Source organism: Bos taurus, chromosome 24 (assembly GCF_002263795.3).
Source record: "Bos taurus isolate L1 Dominette 01449 registration number 42190680 breed Hereford chromosome 24, ARS-UCD2.0, whole genome shotgun sequence".
NCBI classification, from domain to species: Eukaryota; Metazoa; Chordata; class Mammalia; order Artiodactyla; family Bovidae; genus Bos; species Bos taurus.
This window is the reverse complement of record NC_037351.1, coordinates 52,778,339-52,800,903: the sequence shown is the minus strand read 5'-3', so window position 1 is coordinate 52,800,903 and position 22,565 is coordinate 52,778,339. Positions and strand designations below refer to the sequence as shown.

At 39.4% G+C, this 22,565-nt stretch overlaps 1 protein-coding gene across 2 annotated transcripts in view; it reads right to left on the bottom strand.

The window, feature by feature from the left end:
• The window catches only part of DCC (DCC netrin 1 receptor), a 1,296,534-nt gene that overhangs the window by 233,037 nt on the left and 1,040,932 nt on the right, over positions 1–22,565 (bottom strand). For both annotated transcript variants that reach the window (XM_059881088.1, XM_059881089.1), the window contains exon 14: positions 21,187–21,297. In XM_059881088.1, the coding sequence (XP_059737071.1) occupies positions 21,187–21,297 (111 nt within the window). The remainder of the gene's footprint in view (positions 1–21,186; positions 21,298–22,565) is intronic.

Here is a 22,565-nt window from a genome sequence, read left to right as displayed (position 1 = left end):
TAGCAGTTCTACTCCTGGGTATATTCTTGAAGGAACTGAAAGCAGAGATTCAAAAAGATAATTATACACCTATGTTCAAAATGACCCAGACTTGCCTGTGAGTGTCCAGGAGTCTCCAGCAGAGGCATGGGTCAGTGGTGGCCTGCTGTAGGGTTGGGGGCACTGACTGTAGCAGTACATGAAAGGAATCTTTTGAAGAAGGCCAAACACAGTTTGGCCCAAAGTAAATTGCAGCGTGATTTTGAACTGTGGTGTTGGAGAAGACTCTTGAGAGTCCCTTGGACTGAAAGGAGATCCAACCAGTCCATCCTAAAGGAGACCAGTCCTGGGTGTTCTTTGGAAGGAATGATGCTGAAGCTGAAACTCCAATACCTTGGCCATCTCACGTGAAGAGCTGACTCATTGGAAAAGACTCTGATGCTGGGAGGGATTGAGGGCAGGAGGAGAAGGGGATGACAGAGGATGAGATGGCTGGATGGCATCACTGACTTGATGGGCGTGAGTTTGAGTGAACTCTGGGAGTTGGTGATGGACAGGGAGGCCTGGCATGTTGTGATTCATGGGGTCACAAAGAGTCTGACAGGACTGAGTGACTGATCTGAACTGAAATAGCAGGGAGGGAACACAGTCCCACCCATCAAGAGAAAATTGGATTAAAGAATTACTGAGCATGGCCCTGCCCATCAGAACAAGACCCAGTTTCCCTCTCAGTCAGTCTCTCCCATCAGGAAGCTTCCATAAGCCTCTTATACTTACCCATCAGAGGGAAGACAGACTGAAAACCACAATCACAGAAAACTAGCCAATCTAATCACATGGACCACAGTCTTTTCTAACTCAATGAAGCTATGAGCCATGCCATGTAGGGCCACCCAAGACGGATGGGTCTTGGTGGAGAGTTCTGACAAAATGTGGTCCACTGGAAAAGGGAATGGCAAACCACTTCAGTATTCTTGCCTTGAGAACTTCATGAACAGTATGAAAAGGCAAAAAGATAGGACACTGATAAATGAACTCCTCAGGTGGGTACATACCCAATATGTACTGGAGATCAGTGAAAAAAAAAAAAAAACAAAAAACAAAAACTCCAGAAAAGAATGAAGAGACAGAGCCAAAGCAAAAACAACATCCAGTTGTGGATGTGACTGGTGACGGAAGCAATCCAATGCTGTAAATAGCAATATTGCTTAGGAATCTGGAATGTAAGGTCCATGAATCAAGGTAAATTTAAAGTGGTCAAATAGGAGATGGCAAGAGCGAACGTCGACATTTTAGGATTAAGCAAACAAAAATGGACTGGAATGGGTGAATTTAACTCAGATGACCATTATATCTACTACTGTGGGCAAGAATCCCTTAGAAGAAATGGAGTAGCCATCATATTCAACAAAAGAGTCTGAAATGCAATCAATTCGGTTCAGTTCAGTTGCTCAGTTGTGTCTGACTCTTTGAAACCCCATGAATCGCAGCACGCCAGGCCTCCCTGTCCATCACCAACTCCCGGAGTTCACTCAGACTCACATCCATCGAGTCAGTGATGCCATCCAGCCATCTTATCCTCTGTTGTCCCCTTCTCCTCCTGCCCCCAATCCCTCCCAGCATCAGAGTCTTTTCCAATGAGTCAACTCTTCGCATGAGGTGGCCAAACTACTGGAGTTGCAATACTTGGATGTAATCTCAAAAATGACAGAATGATCTCTGTTCACTTCCAAGGAAAACCATTCAATATCATGGTAATCCAAGTCTATGCCCTGACCAGTAATGCTAAAGAAGCTGAAGTTGAATGGTTCTATGAAGACCTACAAGACCTTCTATAACTAACACCCACAACAGATGTCCTTTTCATTATAGGGGACTGGAATGCAAAAATAGGAAGTCAAGAAACACCTGGAGTAACAGGCAAATTTGGCCTTGGAATATGGAATGAAGCAGGGCAAAGACTAATAGAGTTTAGCCAAGAGAACACACTGGTCATAGCAAACACCCTCTTCCAACAACACAAGAGAAGATTCTACACATGGACATCACCAGATGGTAAACAATGAAATCAGACTTGCCAGGGTCCAGCCCTGGTGGATCCAGGGAATTCAAAGCAGGGACAGCGTCGGTCAGGATCAGGAAACAATTGCTTAATTAAATGTTAATTAAGGATATAAAGAGTGGTTAAATAAGGATAGCTCAGTGAGGAAATTCAGTGGAGAAAAGAGGCTGAATAACTTGGTTTACGTGGAAAGCTAATAAAATTCCAAAATAAGGAATTTGCATCACCTACGTAGGGTGCAGGCATCCTCCCATTCTCCCGAAGGAGAGAAGACACTAAGGCCTCCCTGGTCAGATCTTAGAAGCCCAGGCAAAACTAGTAGGCTTGACGAGCCTCCATGCCCCAGATGGAAATTCAGCCAGAAGGTGAGAGAAAGAATGACATGGGGAGACCAAGTTTCGGTGAACAAAGCCCGCACTTTATTTTCCAAAGTAGTTTTTATACCTTAAGTTGTGCATAGGGGATAATGGGGGAAGGGGCAGAGTCAGCAGTAAGCCAGGCTTTCTTCCTGCAAACTTATCATATGCAAAAGTTTAGGTGATTTACTGGCCCAGAGGCCTGTTAACATTTTAAGACCCTTTCTTCAGAAAACTTATTTTTCTAAAGGTGCTTAGTCAGGCGCCACCCTCCAAAAGCATTAGATAAAGTTGCATTTCTAAGGGAAAAGGTGTGGTGGGCTATAACGAGAAAAAGAATTAACTCAAGGGTCCAAGGTTACAAACATTAAAGCTACTACTTACATTCCTATACACCAATTATATTAATCAATACACTGCCAGGGACACAGTAGGTAAGGGATATGGAAACACAGCAGCAAACATTGGCCCAACAAGTGAAAAACCCTTCACCTATACAATTTCTAATCAGTCTTTTAACCGCTCAAAGGAATCTGTATTCAGACAGTTTAGAACATCTCATGCCTCTCACGGTTGTGAAATAAAACTCTCTTGTCACGCTCAGGAACTTTATTAACTGGAGCTGTAATTTAACTCTTTTTCAGAGAGAGGTGGTGGGGGACAGCCCCCCGTAAAGTCAGAGGTGTAGCTGAGAGCACAAGGCAGTAAAGTAGGCAGACTCTGGTTTTGGGGGTAGATGCTCGAGAATTTCCAGGGGGACTCCTGAGGCTCGATCTTGCCTTTGCGTATACCGAGCCTCCTTCCTCATGACCTCTGCCACGGGTGGAGTTGCTCACACTGGCTTCCAGCAAGACTGATTATATTCTTTGCAGCCTAAGATGGAGAAGCTCTATACAGTCACAAAAAACAAGACTGGAGGCTGACTGTGGCTCAGATCATGAACTCCTTATTGCCAAATTCAGACTTAAATTGAAGAAAGTAGGGAAAACCACTAGATCATTCAGGTATGACCTAAATCAAATCCCTTACGATTATACAGTGGAAGTGAGAAATAGATTTAAGGGACTAGATTTGATAGACAGAGTGCCTGATGAACCATGGACAGAGGTTTGTGACACTGTACAGGAGACAGTTATCAAGACCATCCCCAAGAAAAAGAAATGCAAAAAAGCAAAATGGCTGTCTGAGGAGGCCTTACAAATAGCTGTGAAAAGAAGAGAAGTGAAAAGCTAAGGAGAAAAGGAAAGATATACCCATTTGAATGCAGAGTTCCAAAGAATAGCAAGGAGAGATAAGAAAGCCTTCCTCAGTGATCAGTACAAAGAAACAGAGGAAAACAATAGAATGGGAAAGACTAGAGATCTCTTCAAGAAAATGAGAGATACCAAGGGAACATTTCATGCAAAGATGGGTACAGTAAAGGACAAAAATGGTATGGACCTAAAAGAAGCAGAACATATTAAGAAGAGGTGGCAAGAATACACAGAAGAACTGTACAAAAAAGACCTTCATGACCCAGATAATTATGATGGTGTGATCACTCACCTAGAGCCAGACATCCTTGAATGTGAAGTCAAGTGGACTTTAGGAAAAATCACTACAAACAAAGCTAGTGGAGGTGATGGAATTCCACTTGAGCTATTTCAAACCCTAAAAGATGATGCTGTGAAAGTGCTGCACTCAATATGCCAGCAAATTTGGAAAACTCAGCAGTGGCCACAGGACTGGAAAAGGTCACTTTTCATTCCAATCCCAAAGAAAGGCAATGCCAGAGAATGCTCAAACTACCGCACAATTGCACTCATCCAACATGCTAATAAATTAATGCTCAAAATTCTCCAAGCCAGGCTTCAACAATACATGAAGCATGAACTTATAGATGTTCAAGCTAGATTTAGAAAAGGCTGAGGAACCAGAGATCAAATCAACAACATCCGTTGGATCATCGACAAAGTGAGAGAGTTCCAGAAAAACATGTACTTCTGCTTTATTCACTATGCCAAAGCCTTTGACTGTGTGGATCAAAATAAACTGCAGAAAATTCTTCAAGAAATGGGAATACCAGACCACCTGAACTTCCTCTTGAGAAATCTGTATGCAGGTCAGGAAGCAACAGTTAGAACTGGACATGGAACAACAGACTGGTTCCAAATAGGAAAAGGAGTACGTCAAGGCTGTATATTGTCACCCTGCTTATTTAACTTATATGCAGAGTACATGATGAGAATTGCTGGGCTGGAAGAAGCACAAGCTGGAATCAAGATTACTTGGAGAAATATCAGTAACCTCAGATATGCAGATGACACCACCCTTATGGCCAAAAGCGAAGAACTAAGAAGCCTATTGATGAAAGTGAAAGAGGAGAGTGAAAAAGTTGGCTTAAAGCTCAACATTCAGAAAATAAAGATCATGGCATCTGATCCCATCACTTCATGGCAAATAGATGGGGAAACAGTGGAAACAGTGGCTGACTTTATTTTGGGGGGGCTCTAAAATCACTGAAGAGGGTGATTGCAGCCATGAAATTAAAAGAAATTTACTCCTTGGAAGGAAGGTTTTACCAACCTAGACAACATATTAAAAAGCAGAGACATTACTTTGCCAACAAAGTTCTGTCTAGTCAAGGCTATGGTTTTTCCAGGAGTCATGTATGGATGTGAGAGTTCGTCTATAAAGAAAGTTGAGTGCCAAGGAATTGATGCTTTTGAACTATGGTGTTGGAGAACACTCTTGAGAGTCCCTTGGACTGCAAGGAGATCCAACCAGTCCATCCTAAAGGAAATCAGTCCTGAATATTCATTGGAAGGACTGATGTTGAAGCTGAAACTCCAGTACTTTGGCCACCTGATGCAAAGAGCTGACTCCTTTGAAAAGACCCTGATGCTAGGAAAGATTGAAGGCAGGAGGAGAAGGGGACAACAGAGGATGAGATGGTTGGATGGCATCACTGACTCAATGGACATGAGTTTGAGAAAACTCTAGAAGATGGTGAAGGACAGGGAAGCCTGGTATGCTGCAGTCCATGGGGTTGCAAAGAGTTGGACACGACTGAGCAATGGAACTGAACTGATGTTCATAATAGTGTTGTTCAAGATACTAAAAAAGTAGAAGCAACGCAAGTGTCTATTTTCATAAGTGTATAAACTGTGCCCTCTACATAGAATGGAATAATTTTAATTTTTAAAAGGAAAGGAAATTCTGACACATGCTACAAGAACCTGTTTTGACATTCAGTTCAATTCAGTTCAGTCACTCAGTCGTGTCCAACTCTTTGCAACCCCATGAATCGCAGCACGTCAGGCCTCCCTGTCTATCACAGACTCCCAGAGTTAACCCAAACTCATGTGCATTGATTCGGTAATGCCATCCAGTCATCGCGTCCTCTGTCATCCCCTTCTCCTCCTGCCCCCAATCCCTCCCAGCATCAGGGTCTTTTCCAATCAGTCAACTCTTTGCATGAGGTGGCCAAAGTATTGGAGTTTCAGCCTCAGCATCAGTCCTTCCAATGAACACCCAGGACTAATCTCCTTTAGGATGGATTGGTTGGATCTCCTTGCAATCCAAGGGACTCTCAAGAGTCTTCTCCAACACCACAGTTCAAAAGCATCAATTCTTTGGCACTCAGCTTTCTTCATAGTCCAACTCTCATATCCATACATGACTACTGGAAAAACCATAGCTTTGACTAGACGGACCTTTGTTGGCAAAGTAATGTCTCTGCTTTTCCATATGCTATCTAGGTTGGTCATAACTTTCCTTCCAAGGAGTAAGCGTCTTTTAATTTCATGGCTGCAGTCACCACCTGCAGTGATTTTGGAGCCCCCAAAAATAAAGTCTGACACTGTTTCCACTGTTTCCCCATCTATTTCCCATGAAGTGATGGGACCAGATGCCATGATCTTCGTTTTCTGAATGTTGAGCTTTAAGGCAACTTTTCCACTCTCCTCTTTCACTTTCATAAAGAGGCTTTTTAGTTCCTCTTCACTTTCTGCCATAAGGGTGGTGTCATCTGCATATCTGAGGTTATTGATATTTCTCCCAGCAATCTTGATTCCAGCTTGTGCTTCATCCAGTCCAACGTTTCTCATGATGTACTCTGCATATAAGTTAAATAAGCAGGGTGACAATATACAGCCTTGATGTACTCCTTTTCCTATTTGGAACCAGTCTGTTGTTCCATGTCCAGTTCTAACTGTTGCTTCCTGACCTGCATATAGGTTTCTCAAGAGGCAGGTCAGGTACTCTACGTGAAATCAGTCAGTCACAAAAGAACAAAAATCGTATGATTCCATTTATATGAAATACGTAAAGTTGTCAAAGTAGTAAAAAGACAAAGTAGAATGGTGATTGCAAGGAGCTGGGAAGAGGGACAAGTTACGAGGCATTTTTTTTCAAGATCAAAAGTAGTTTGGAGAAGGGCGATAGTGATGGTATACAAAGTGTGTCTATACCTAATGCCACTGAACTGCACACTTAAAAATGGCAAATGATATTTAATGTGTATTTTAAAACCATTTTTTTAATTAAAAAAATTAGCAGACCCTAAAAGTATGTTTACACTTGTCTCTTTCCAGGTGGTGGTAGAGGTAAAGAACCCGCCTGCCAATGGAGGAGATGTAAGAGATGAGGGTTAGAAACCTGGTTTGGGAATATCCTCTGAAAAAGGGCATGGCAACCTGCTCTAGTATTCTTGCTTGAAGAACCCCATGGACAGAGGAGCCTAGTGGCCTACAGTCCACAGAGTCACAAAGAATTAGTCACGACTGAAGCGACTTATTGCCAAATTCAGACTTAAATTGAAGAAAGTAGGGAAAACCACTAGACCATTCAGGTATGACCTAAATCAAATCCCTTATGATTATACAGTAGAAGTGAGAAATAGATTTAAGGGACTAGATCTGATAGATAGAGTGCCTGATGAACTATGGAATGAGGTTCATGACATTGGACAGGAGACAGGGATCAAGACCATCCCCATGGAAAAGAAATGCAAAAAAGCAAAATGGCTGTCTGGGGAGGTCTTACAAATAGCTGTGAAAAGAAGAGAAGTGAAAAGCAAAGGAGAAAAGGAAAGATATAAACATCTGAATGCAGAGTTCCAAAGAATAGCAAGAAGAGATAGGAAAGCCTTCTTCAGCGATCAATGCAAAGAAATAGAGGAAAACAACAGAATGGGAAAGACTAGGGATCTCTTCAAGAAAATCAGAGATACCAAAAAAACATTTCATGCAAAGATGAGCTCGATAAACGATAGAAATGGTATGGACCTAACAGAAGCAGAAGATATTAAGAAGAGATGGCAAGAGTACACAGAAGAACTGTACAAAAAAGATCTTCATGACCCAGATAATCACGATGGTGGGATCACTCACCTAGAGCCAGACATCCTGGAATGTGAAGTCAAGTGGGCCTTAGAAAGCATCACTATGAACAAAGCTAGTGGAGGTGATGGAATTCCAGTTGAGCTATTCCAAATCCTGCAAGATGATGCTGTGAAAGTGCTGCACTCAATATGCCAGCAAATTTGGAAAACTCAGCAGTGGCCACAGGACTGTAAAAGGTCAGTTTTCACTCTAATCCCAAAGAAAGGCAACGCCAAAGAATGCTCAAACTACCGCACAATTGCACTCATCTCACATGTTAGTAAAGTAATGCTCAAAATTCTCCAAGCCAGGCTTCAGCAATATGTGAACCATGAACTTCCTGATGTTCAAGCTGGTTTTAGAAAAGGCAGAGGAACCAGAGATCAAATTGCCAACATCTGCTGATCATGGAAAAAGCAAGAGAGTTCCAGAAAAACATCTATTTTTGCTTTATTGACTACGCCAAAGCCTTTGACTGTGTGGATCACAATAAACTGTGGAAAATTCTGAAAGAGATGGGAATACCAGACCACCTGACCTGCCTCTTGAGAAATTTGTATGCAGGTCAGGAAGCAACAGTTAGAACTGGACATGGAACAACAGACTGGTTCCAAGTAGGAAAAGGAGTTCATCAAGGGTGTATATTGTCACCCTGTTTATTTAACTTATATGCAGAGTACATCATGAGAAACGCTGGACTGGAAGAAGCACAAGCTGGAATCAAGATTGCCGGGAGAAATATAAATCACCTCAGATATGCAGATGACAACCCTTATGGCAGAAAGTGAAGAGGAACTAAAAAGCCTCCTTATGAAAGTGAAAGAGGAGAGTGAAAAAGTTGGCTTAAAGCTCAACATTCAGAAAACGAAGATCATGGCATCCGGTCCCACCATTTCATGGGAAATAGATGGGGAAACAGTGGAAATAGTGTCAGACTTTATTTTTCTGGGCTCCAAAATCACTGCAGATTGTGACTGTAGCCATGAAATTAAAAGATGCTTACTCCTTGGAAGGAAAGTTATGACCAACCTAGATAGCATATTCAAACGCAGAGACACTACTTTGCCGACAAAGGTTCATCTAGTCAAGGCTATGGTTTTTCCTGTGGTCATGTATGGATGTGAGAGTTGGACTGTGAAGAAGGCTGAGCGCCGAAGAATTGCTGCTTTTGAAGTGTGGTGTTGGAGAAGACTCTTGAGAGTCCCTTGGACTGCAGGGAGATCCAACCAGTCCATCCTGAAGGAGATCAGCCCTGGGATTTCTTTGGAAGGAATGATGCTAAAGCTGAAACTCCAGTACTTTGGCCACCTCATGTGAAGAGTTGACTGATTGGAAAAGACTCTGATGCTGGGAGGGATTGGGGGCAGGAGGAGAAGGGGACGACAGAGGATGAGATGGCTGGATGGCATCACTGACTCGATGGACGTGAGTCTCAGTGAACTCCGGGAGTTGGTGATGGACAGCGAGGCCTGACGTGCTGCGATTCATGGGGTTGCAAAGAGTCGGACACGACTGAGTGACTGATCTGATCTCATCTGATCTGATCTGAAGCGACTTAGCATGGATGACCATGGTGGAGATGAAGTGTAAGTATTTGGGCATTTGAGAGGCAGAGTCAACAGAGCTGTGTAAGGAAGAGGTTCCATGATAAGTCAGAGATCTTTAGCTTGGGCAACTGGTGAATAATATAATGAACTGAGGAGAAACAGACAAATTCTTTGGTCATGTTAAATGCAAGGTGCCTACTAGTCACATGCATAGATACCAGGCAAATAGGGTATATAAGTCTGAGACTTTGGTGAAAGACTGTGGAGAAATTTATATCAAGAGATGAGAAGCGCCAGCATATAAAGGGTATTTAAAATAAACCTGCATGAAGACAGTGTGAACATGTGTGTAAACAAATAAAATACAAATAAGATGATGTCAAACAAATAAGACGATGTCAAGCAGATATCATTAAGTCTTCCCGCCCCACACTGGAAGACCAGGTTCTTTACAATGGCCTAAAGGGTCACGTGTGACGTGCCCCTTGGCGCCCTTAGTTCTCTGTCCTCGTCTCCTTCCGCTTTCCCCCTTGCTCACCTCGCCCCAGCCATTCACTCCGCGTCGGACCCTGACTTTCCCCAAACGTGACAGACATACTCTGGCCGCAGGGCATGGCACTTGCTGTACCTCTGGGAAGCTCTCCCTCAGATATGCCTTCCTCCCTGAACTTCTTCAGGTTTTGTTATCTAATTTCCAACTTCAGACTTCTTTAGCTACCATATTTTAAAATTGCAATCTTTACCTAAACTCTTCATCTCCTAATAATCTCATTCCCCGCCCACCCCACCCCCCCCCCCGCCATAGGGTTTATGGTCACTTACTGTGCTACCTATTTCATTATTCTTTGTCTCATCTCTCTCCATGAATTCTCTATAATGCCAATAATTAGAACAGTTCCTGGCACCAAGTGCTCAAAAATATAGAAACAAAGTCTACGTTTCCTATGAGGTTCAATACAATTATCATTATGTACAACTCATTACATATAAAATTACCACAATTTTATATAACTCTCTCTATATGAAAATTTTTAAGGAAAACATTTAAAATTTTTTGACGTTGAAACAACACAAAAGTACAGTTATTAATGTCATTTTGTCTTGGTCACTGGCAAGATTTGTCTCCTCTGGCTCCTGAATATGAAAATGATTGCTGCTGCGTATCGTGTACTATGGACAAGGCGTTGCCAAGTTGTTGGGACTTTGATATATCTGTTCTCTATTTAGTATGCTGCATATTATGGGTCATTTTGTTAGAGTTTAGCTCCAGTCCTTACTAGCCTATACATACATACATACATATATATATATATATATATACACATATTATATATATTATTATTATTATTTTTTAACAGAGAATTAGAGAAAGCCAATGACATACCCACACTCTTTCCAGACAGCTCTGATACATACTAATGTTTCATTTCTATTGGCAGTGCTTGTTTTCAGCAATAGATATCATCTTCCTTGTCACTCACTTCTACAAACTAAATGCTGCTTGTTCATTGCAGTGGACATTCACTTCTAATCATCATTTAACTCTACCATAGGGAGTTAAAGGATATGTATTAGGATGTTTAGAGCAATGGTCTGATAATCTTTGGATGGTAAGGCCTGTGTTGCTTTGTGGTGTGTATTTTCTACCTGCAATACTACATATTTATTGCTTCTATAACAAAAGTATATTCAAATGTTACAGTGGCTTTCTAAATTTGTCCATAAAGATCCGTCAAGATTTGCTTCAATAGGATAAATGTATGTTATATAAAAGCCATATCTTTATAACTATTATGTATTTCTTTATAATTTACAAATTTTTATAAGTTAATCTTTTTAACATTGAGTAGTAACTCTCTGTCCCAAAAGATATATTTGGCTTTTAGAAAATTACCAAAGATAAATCTATATTTATTTTCTGTTAGAATGATTAGCATTTTTACTCCATCCCTTTACTTCTAATTCTTTCACATCTTAATACTTTATATTTGCTGATTATAAATATCATATATCTTGATGTTTTAAAAATCTCAGTTAATAATCTATCCTTTAACTGGTGAGCTTAATCCATTTATGTTTTTTGTTATTACTATATGAGGATTTATGTCATTTTATTATACACTTTTAATTTCCTATTTGTTTGTAACAAACAATTAGTTTTCTTCATGATTTTGTTTGAATAGGCTAAAGCACTCTCCCCCACCATTATTTTTTCTCCTCTACTGAATAAGAAATTATATACTCTATATCCTTAAACTTGTCATTTTTCAATTTTGAAAGGTTATGAAACTTGAAATGTAGAGTTAATTATATCTTTACTTTTCATAAGAAGAACACTAAAAAAAAATCTCTAAACTGTTTAATCTCCATGATCTCTTATCCTTTACCATCTCAGTTTTGTCAACTTTTTGTTAACTTTCCAAAGTATTATAATTTTTGTTTTATAAAGTCATAATGTGTTCAGATATGCCCATATATTACATTATTTTGCTAATCAATTTCTCTAATCACACTTCTAATGATTTTCTTTTTATCTTTTTTTAAAAAGTATGGCCCTTTACAAAAAAGATAGTGATGATAAATTCTTTTTATGTGAAGGGTGTTTATGTTTCTCCTTTCCTTGTATAATTATTCAGTTGGCTATACAATTTGGGGATGATGGAAATTTTTTGTCAGTACTTTGCAGATATTTCATTGCTTCTTGGTTTAATTGTTACTATTGGGAATTCTTCATCAATATAATTATACTTCCTAGATAAGTAATCTCTCTGGGGCACTTTAAGCTCTTCTTTTTGTCTTTATCTCTGTAGTCTTCAATATATCAAAGCTAAAGCATTATTCCTGAGTCTGATAATCCAGGTATTTCATCAATTCTGGAAAATTTTCACTTCTTATCTTTTGAAAAATCATTTCTCCTCCATGCTTTATTTTCTTTGGGGATTATGACTGATGCATGCTAAATTTTCTTATTTCATGTTTCATGTCTTTAGAATTTTCTCTTTTTATGTATTACCATGTGTTAATTTTGTTTTCACCTATGTTTACTATATTATTTAACACATCCAGTGACATTTCATTTCAATGACTATTTGGTTTTCATATTTAAAGTTTTTATTTTTTTCTAATCATTTAAATAAACTATTTCTCAAATCTGGATTGGCCTTTTCTATTTTTTGGAAAGAACTTGTTTACATGCTTTGATTGCTTAAGTGTTGTATATTTGAGATTTGAAGTTCCATAACTGGAATACTGGTAGTTATCAATATAAAATTATTTACCCATTTCATATATGTACGTACGAATACGTGTATGTGTTGTCACACCTCCTGTCATTCTGATCTTCCTGTTTCCTTCTTCTAAGAACACTTTTGGAGAAGGAAATGGCAACCCACTTCAGTATTCTTGCCTGAAAAATCCCATGGACAGAGGAGCCTGGCAGGCTACAGTCCATGGGGTCGCACAGTTGGACACGACTGAAGCGACTTAGCTTGCATGTATGCAAGAAGACCTGACCACAGTGGATCCCCCTAGAGAATTCAGGGACATGGATATTTCCCGGCTGGGGCTGGAGGGCGGGGGCGGGTGGGGTGCATTATGCAGCCTACCACAACCCTTCCATGTATTCTCTTCTTCTTCCTTCCTTGTTTCTTTTCTACTCTTTATTTAATTTCTTGCAATTAGTCAAAAACTTATTTTTCTCATTTCTCATTCTTCTGCCTGGAGATGCCCCACTTTTCAGAGTCTGTTTTTTGAATGCATATGATAATTCTGATATGCACTGTTTCTTCTTTCTGGGTAATCTCATCATCTTAGAGTTTATGATTATTCTTAAAATAAACTTTAATGTGATCTTCCTCAATGCCATGTGTCCAAGGAGTATTACATCTATCATGCAGATTCCAAAAGACAGAAGATCTTTTGTGGCTCATTTTGCAAATGAAGTGAATTTGCAGTAATTCCACTTTACGATTACCTAAAAGACACTTGCTCCTTGGGAGGAAAGTTATGGCCAACTTAGATAGCATATTAAAAAGCAGAGATATTACTTTGCCAACAAAGGTCCATCTAGTCAAGGCTATGGTTTTTCCAGTGGTCATGTATGGATGTGAGAGCTGGACTGTGAAGAAAGCTGAGTGCCGAAGAATTGATGCTTTTGAACTGTGGTGCTAGAGAAGACTCTTGCTAGTCCCTTGGACTACAAAGAAATCCAAGAAGGAGACCAGTCCTGGGTGTTCATTGGAAGGACTGATGCTGAGGCTAAAACTCCAACACTTTGGCCTGGGAGGGTTTGGGGGCTGCAAGAGAAGGGGACGACAGAGGATAAGATGGCTGGATGGCATCACCGACTCGATGCACATGAGTTTGAGTGAACTCCAGGAGTTGGTGATGGACAGCAAGGCCTGGCGTGCTGTGATTCTTGGGGTCGCAAAGAGTCGGACACGACTGAGCGATTGAACTGAACTGAACTGATCAGGCTAATAGGGCTAATTATCTGTTTCCTGGGGGCAGGAAATTAGAGCCTGTTCTTAGATTCAGAGGTTTTGCTTACATCACTGTCGCATTTTCAGGATTCTCTGCATTGGTAATTTTTGCTAGACAAGCTCCTCCATTTTATGGTAAGGGTTTAATTTATATCATTACTGATTTGTATAACAACTTCTACCTGTTCACTTTAATTTTATTTTTAAGCAGCACAAATGGATACCCATGCTGTTTCCTGGAGAATGCCTTGCTGAACTTAATCAAAAATTCCTTCATATCCTATGCAAGACATTTACATAACAGCTTTGGGGAATTCTAATGATTTTGTTTTTTTAAGCTGATATTTTGAGATGCAAAATAAATATTTTAAAACTTCCCAGCTGTTAGTAATAGCAAACATGCTTTTAGGGAACCCTGAACAAACAGCGAGGTTTGGCTCTATAATTACTTTAACAAAACATCTTAATTAAAAGGGTAATCCATAAGGAACTGGAGTATTTCTCCAAATTAGTGCTTTTTTTTTTAATTTAAGCATATTATTTTACTAGCCAGATTATATTGGATAATCATTACACAGTTTACACACATTCTTATTGTATGATATCAAAGTTATTTTTAAATTTGAATATCATAAATAATGCCTCACTAAATATATTTTGCCCAGTGCTTCCCACCACACCACCCTTCCATCACCCTCAGATAATTTCCTTATGTAAGAATTCAAGAAGCAGAATTTGCTTATGTTGCTTAATATATATTACTATTGATCTTCACACTGCTTAAGCCAAACAGAGAAGGCAAGAGAAACTACAGAAGTCATAGAAAGAGAGGGAATGGCTTTCACTGCTTTCAGCTATCTATATGCATCACTGCTTCTGTTGAACTGACGTGCAAGGCTTAAAGTTGTCACCCTAAAGAATAAATCGCAGCTTGGAGTTCACAAGGAGACTCGAAAGCAAGGAGAGACAGCTCTCCAGTGACACACGCTTAGCAGGTCCAGCCCTGGGCCTCCCTCCCAGCGCAGATTTCTCTGCTTACAGCAAAGAATACCTCTCATTTCGAGTGGTTTTCACAAAGATTGCTTGCTCCTTATCCAAAAGCTTAAAGGAAATCAAAGCCATTCTATATGGAAATCTGACTTCAGAAAGCTTAGCCTTGAAAACTTTGATAAAAGTCATCTAAATCTCAATTTATAATTAAACATTTACTTGAATAAGTTAAAAAAATCTCAGATGAATATTTAAAGAAAACCCCCCTAGCTTAAATATATGTATATGATTATTCTATAGATTCTGTATAGATTCCATATTCTATGCTATTTCTACATTTTCAGGTAGAGAGAAAGCCATCAGGCTGCATATTTTGGGGCTACTAGCGATCACTTCTGGGCTTGTCCATTTATCCAAATCTTAAATCTTATCCAAGGTTACACTTTTTAATATTTGAATGATGCAGTCAAATGAAGAAAAACCGGAGGAAGGAAGAGGAATCAGATTCAGTTTCAGGGAGTAGCTCAGCGAACAGAGATCACGGGTCAAGAAGCTGAGACAGCCTTAGGATCAAATGTGCGGTCTTTCAGTGCAGCAAGTGAAACCAGCGCTTTACAAAGCAAATGGAACACACCTGGCCCGGACTTCTACCGTTAAATGCCCTATTAGTCTCCACTCTGTTTTAAAGGCTAATGATTCTCAAGGAGTATAGAACAGGTGCATGCATACTCAGTCACTCCATTGTGTCCAACTCTTTGCAACCTAATGGACTGTAGCTTACCAGACTCCTCAGTCCGTGGAACTGTCCAGGCAAGCATACTGGAGTGGTTTGCTATTTCCTTCTCCAGGGGATCTTCCCGGTCCAGGAATTGAACCCACATCTCCCCATTGCAGGCAGATTCTTTACCACTGCTCCACATGGGAAACCCTAATTATCTCAAATCATAAACTATAACAGCATTATGTACAAGAAGTATGGACTCCACTAGCTTTCTTCTATTAATTTGTATTTACATTTTATCAGATTGCTAATGTTCATGGCCAGTTCTTATGGTTCATGGTAACTGTTTAAACAATTTTAATCCAAAGGTCTAAACAATTTTAACCCAATGAAGATGTGAAAGAATGAGTGAAGAGGCAACAGATGAAATGTGTTGAAATGTGTTAAGATAATTGGTTGGTAAAGGAGTAGGAGTGAGGACGAATTCTGAGCTAATAATGATAGATGTGCTTTTTCTTAAGCCATACTTTTTGAAGAATGTTTACTATTCTGTCCTACACACCCTTCTCTATAATCCTAGCTGTCAGTCCCCTTTCCCTGAAGTTTCTACTTTAAGTACTCCTTGTTCTTATGAAGCTTGCTCAATCACTGCAGCCATTGTTAATGCCTCAAGAGAGTTATTCCTGTTTTTCACATTTGTACTGCCCATTACTTGGCACACCATAGGTACTGAATCAGTACTCAAATAAGGAGAAACATAGGGAGAAATGCTGCATGCAGAAGAGAGATACTATTAAGCTAAAAACATGGTACAGTTCAAACATCCAAAGAAACAGCATTTATTAAGACTCCATGCATGAGCTCGCATAGAGGCCCTTGATTAGCACAGATGTATGAAACCGGCTTCGCTCGTAGAGCAGTGCTTAAGAATTCTCCCTGCAATGCAGGGGACACCAGTTTGATCCTTGGCCCGGGACGATCCCACATGCTGCAGGGCAACTAAGCCCACATGCCACAACTACTGAGCCCACGCGATGCAGCTACCGAAGCCTGTGTACTCCAGAGCCCGTGCTGCTCAACGAGAGAGGCCACTGCAATGAGAAGCCTGCTCACCGCAGCTAGAGAAAGCCCTCACAGAGCAACGAAGACACAGCACAGGCAAAAACGAAATTCAATAAATAAAAAAAAAAAAAGATGTGTATGAGATGGAGTCTACTTAGATCCAAGGGATATGAAGAGAATGTAGCTAAGTGGGAGTCTTGTGCCATTCCAGGAGCTGCGAGTTTACATTTGGTTCTGCTTACAGTGTGAGTTATTCAGAGCAAGGAGTAGGAGCACGCAAGTCAGCGGAGCATCCCATTCCTCCCGGGTATTTTATGGGAACTTCAGCACCTCCACTTCATTTATTTTCACTCCTTCCAGTAAGAGACATAGTCCCTTAAGTTTGGGTAAATGATATGACCTCATTTCTTAGAATCTTTTGCCTTGAATCACTATTTTTACCATCACTGGGTCAGTTCTACAGGATTCATGGACACTTATCTTTGATAAACTGGACTGGACACTGACTCACCCAACCTGGTTTGAGTATCAGTTCCATCGTTAACAGCAGAGTGAGATCAAGTGAGCTTAATTTTCTTAGCTTAACTTACTCTTTAAAAATAAAGATAACAATATATACTACAATGGAGAGAAGAGAGCATAAAACACAATATATAAAGGTTAAAAGTAATTTCTCAAGTAAAATAGAGAAAGGAACCATTCCTATAGCACATCCTGACCATCCTTGTATGGTTTGCATGAGACCAATCATGTTCTCGTCACTTTGGGCCCAGCTCTCCTGACCTCCTTGTCATACTTCAGACACCAACGGGGCTCCAGTCTCTGGATGTCTATTCTTGCTATTCCTTCTGCACCAGGGGCTCTTGTCTGAACTATTTGTATGGCCGTCTCCCTCACTTTCTCAAGATCTGTGCTCACGTTTTCCTAATGTGTGAGATCTTCTCAAATCCCTACATAAAAGAGTACTCCCTCATCATTTGCTATAGCTTCTGCCATACTTCCTTTTTTTCACATCATTTGTCACTACCATTTCTACCTTGATAAAATTTATACTCTTTGAGAATAGTGACTTTGTTTATTGTTTTGCCCCTAGAATCTAAAATAATGCCTGGTATAGAGAAACTTTCAAGAAGAAATATATGTTGAAAGAATGAACACATGATTTAAACTTCCCTAATCCATTACTGAAGGGTATACACTCTGCAAAGTGTGACTTGATGTAGCTCTGTGACTTCTTGATTTATCTAAGACAAGTTAAATAATATTTATTTTCTAAGGCTCAATGTACTTTATTGTAAGGTAGTCCTGAATTGGCCCATGTATCAGTTCAGTTACTCAGTCATGTCCGACTCTTTGCGACCCCATGAACTGCAGCACGCCAGGCCTCCCTGTCCAATACCAACTCCTGGAGCTTGCTCAAACTCAAGTCCATCGAGTCGGTGATGCCATCCAACCATCTCATCCTCTGTCGTCCCCTTTTCCTCCAGCCTTCAATCTTTCCCAGCATCAGGGTCTACTTCTAATACACTTTTTGGGTTTTAAACAGGGTATTTTCTTCAAAATGCAAACATAATTCTCAGTAGTTTTAAAAAATTATTTCATGGCTTGCTTAGGATAAAGCAGGTTATAGCTTTAATGATATTCTTAGGATAAAGTTCAAATTCTTATTTTGGTCTTGCCAAACACAGAATCTGCCTTTCTTGCAAAAGTAATTGTGTGCCATCTCTGTGTTTCAGCCTTGATGGTCTTTATTTCAAGACCCTAAGAGCAGTACTATGACCTATGTTGACTTCAAACTTGCATTTACTTTGCCTTCTCCTCAGTTTTTAATGTATGCTTTGCAGTGATAATTCTTGTTGATGCATCAGGTCTCAATTTTAAGCACAAATCTTCTCTATATCCATCTGTTTGCCTATCTATGGTTCTATTTAGGCATCCATCCTAAGTTGAACTATAGGATACTGCCAATATTCAACCAGATTTGTACTATAACAATGATGATTCCCTATGACTTCATTTAGAATGTTTCTTTCTAAGCTGCTGCTGCTGCTGCTGTTAAGTCGCTTCAGTCGTGTCTGACTCTGTGCGACCCCATAGATGGCAGCCCACCAGGCTCCACCGTCCCTGGGATTCTCCAGGCAAGAACACTGGAGTGGGTTGCCATTTCCTTCTCCAATGCATGAAAGTGAAAAGTGAAAGTGAAGTCACTCAGTCGTGTCCAACTCTTCGCAACCCCATGGACTGCGGCCTACCAGGCTCCTCCACCCATGAGATTTTCCAGGCAAGAGCACTGGAGTGGGGTGCCATCACCTTCTCTGCTTTCTAAGCTACACAAGGAAAATAATCATATCTTTCTTATTTATTATTATATCCTCAGAGCTCAGTACAATGTCTGATGTTAGGAAAACTTTCTATAAATATTCTTTGAATTAATGTGCTATTACATAGCAGTGATTATCAGTATTGTGGAAATAGTATTTGTTGGTTGTTTTACTGCCAGCATAATCATGTTGTAAAACCAAGACTGTGACTATACTAAAAAAATTGAATGGCAGTGAGTTATTTATAAAGGGAAGACAGGAAAGATCACGGAGGAAGAAAATTGAAAGAAGGAGCCTAAGGAAGAGAAAGGGAGAACAGATTTGAGAAATGGTGATGGAGAGGAGAGAGGGAGAGAGAAAAATGAGAGGAAAAGAGAGAGACAGAGAATTGTCAGTTTCCAGGAACTTGAATATTTTCAGGTCTGTCACTGAAGAAGTACGTGAATTCCATTTTCAATTAGTTAGGTAGCGATCATATTCTCAATACACATGTGTTTATTCTTTTAGCCACTTTTTTCTTGGTCCCAGTTTGGATCATCTAGTTTTCAGTCTACTGATTTCAACTTCCTTCTTTTTCAAGTATCTTTCATTTTTTATAAATTTCTACTTCATGTATCTGTAATTCTCTAGAGTATATTTCTACTTTATTATTTGTATTTTTGTTTATTCTATTATTTATATTTCCATTGCTTCCATTACCCCTTTCTCTTGAATTTTATTCTCATATTTAGTCATGATGCTTTTTATTTCAAGAAGTACTTCTCATCTGATAATTTTGAAGATTTTGTTATATTGAACACACTGATATGTGATTTTATATGAACCTCAATATCTCATCCACAAGTATTTCAGATAACTATCAATTAAGAAAATAGGGCAGACTATCCTTTATGTAAAAAAAGTGCCAAACATTAATGATCATATCATAAGCTAGTCAAAAATACATATTGCTATTTGCAGAAGTATCATAAAAGAGCCAGAGAAGCTATGTAAAATAATTACATTTTATGCTTATTATCGGAAATTGCAGGCATTACTCTGAAGAACATGGTTAAGATCCATTACTTCAAATAAAATAAATAGAATAAAGGTCATATCAAATTTTTTGAAAAAAAGTGATTTGCTATGAAGACTAAAAAATGGGCCAAAGAACTAAATAGACATTTCTCCAAAGAAGACATACAGATGGCTAACAAACACATGTGAAGATGCTCAACATCACTCATTATCAGAGAAATGCAAATCAAAACCACTATGAGGTACCATTTCACGCCAGTCAGAATGGCTGCGATCCAAAAGTCTACAAGCAATAAATGATGGAGAGGGTGTGGAGAAAAGGGAACCCTCTTACACTGTTGGTGGGAATGCAAACTAGTACAGCCACTATGGAAAACAGTGTGGAGATTCCTTAAAAAACTGGAAATAGAACTGCCTTATGATCCAGCAATCCCACTGCTGGGCATACACACTGAGGAAACCAGAAGGGAAAGAGACATGTGTACCCCAATGTTCATCGCAACACTGTTTATAATAGCCAGGACATGGAAGCAACCTAGATGCCCATCAGCAGATGAATGGATAAGAAAGCTGTGGTACATATACACAATGGAGTATTACTCAGCCATTAAAAAGAATTCATTTGAATCAGTTCTAATGAGATGGATGAAACTGGAGCCTATTATATAGAGTGAAGTAAGCCAGAAAGAAAAACACCAATACAGTATACTAACACATATATATGGAATTTAGAAAGATGGTAACAATAACCCTGTATACGAGACAGCAAAAGAGACATTGATGTATAGAACAGTCTTATGGACTCTGTGGGAGAGGGAGAGGGTGGGAAGATTTGGGAGAGTGGCATTGAAACATGTATACTATCATGTATGAAACGAGTCGCCAGTCCAGGTTTGATGCACAATACTGGATGCTTGGGGCTGGTGCGCTGGGACGACCCAGAGGGATGGTATGGGGAGGAAGGAGGGAGGAGGGTTCAGGATGGGAAACACATGTATACCTGTGGCGGATTCATTTCGATGTTTGGCAAAACCAATACAATATTGTAAAGTTTAAAAATAAAATAAAAAACATAAAAAAATAAAAATAAATAAATAATTTATACGGCATTGCTGAAGACTCTATATCCATTCAGGGTTTTTTGATTTGTTTTGTTTTGCATCTAAAGATACAGGAAAAAGAAACATCCCTAACGTGGAAGTTCATCAAATTTTTAGAGGTATGCTTTGAAGCTGAAGTAACAAAGAAGACAGATATCAGAGTGACAGTGATGGGGAAAGGTCTTACCATCAAGATCATTCTCTGGAGTCTCTGCTGTGAACCAGTTGGAAGGTGGGCCAGTACCATTGACTGTCATGGCTGACACCTGAAAACTGTACTGACTTCCTTTCTCCAGCCCTGTGAAAGAATTTTCCACAGAAGGAAAAAAAAAAAATAAGTTACTGAATAACAAGTATTTTCATGGGTTTTAAAAGTTTTAGCAAAATTTCAAAATACTAAACATGCTTTACATTTTCTGTGATTGTTGTGGTAATTACTGTTATTTTGGCCAAAAGGGTTGGAAGATTACAGCAAGAAATCAAATTATTTTTCATATATTCTCATTTATTTTTCCCAGTTTACAAAAATGTTTCCTTGAAAATAGCCTCAGGGCAGATGCAGAATATAAAATATGAACGATGAAGAAATAATCAAAAATAGCAAGGATCATTTTTCCTCACAGTCCAGAAGAAGCCTGCCTATAAATCAAGAACAGTCAATCTAAAAATTTATGCTCCATCATTCATTCAAGGTCAGTGATTCCTTTGGGCAAAGAAAGAGAACTCCAAAGCCACTGTACTTCAGCTGAAAATACTAGGTTTTCATCTCTCGAAAACATCTCAAGGCATATTTGTTTTGCATTAGGTTCCACACTACAGCATGAAGAAAACCTGTCTCTGTGATAACTTGGACACGGATTGCAGTACTCAGTGATGACCTATGAGCTGATTTTCCGGCACACAGAGAGTACAGGAAATAAGGGAAGCCTTGTGCATCATGGCCGAGTGTGACATGTATAAATTTGTAATGTGAATAACTTTCCTTTTATCTGAGTTTCAACATAGCTCATCAATGTGACACATGTTTATAAAACAAATAACGCCTCTCAGAAGATCATATGACTTTTCTGAGACACTGAGGACTCGGTGTAAACCAACAAGCTCTTAAACCTTAAGGAGTTGAACAGCACTGATAACAATTAAAATATCATCTCTCTTTTTTCCCCATTCATTTGAAATGGCACAAACATTTGGAGCCAAGGACAAATCATAAATAAAATAGCCTCTTAGAGAAATGATGCTTCTATTAAATACAAAATTATGTATTTGTTTATTTTTGTACAGAAGGATGAATAATTCTTGGTACTGAGAAGAATTCTAACTTGCTACTAATAGATGGCTTTTAAGCCATGGTTAGAATGAATTTGGTACAGTTGAAGGCAGTCATCTTCAGTAACTAGGACTTTTAGAGAAGGCAATTTGATAAACTCACCCACATACAATACTGGCCACTTAAGATACGTCTAATTTTATAAAATACATTGGAAGGCATGGGTTGAGAATAGTGTTGGTACTGTTGTTTCTCTTACTGTGAGTGCTTCAGTTTACATCCATAGAGTCACCACG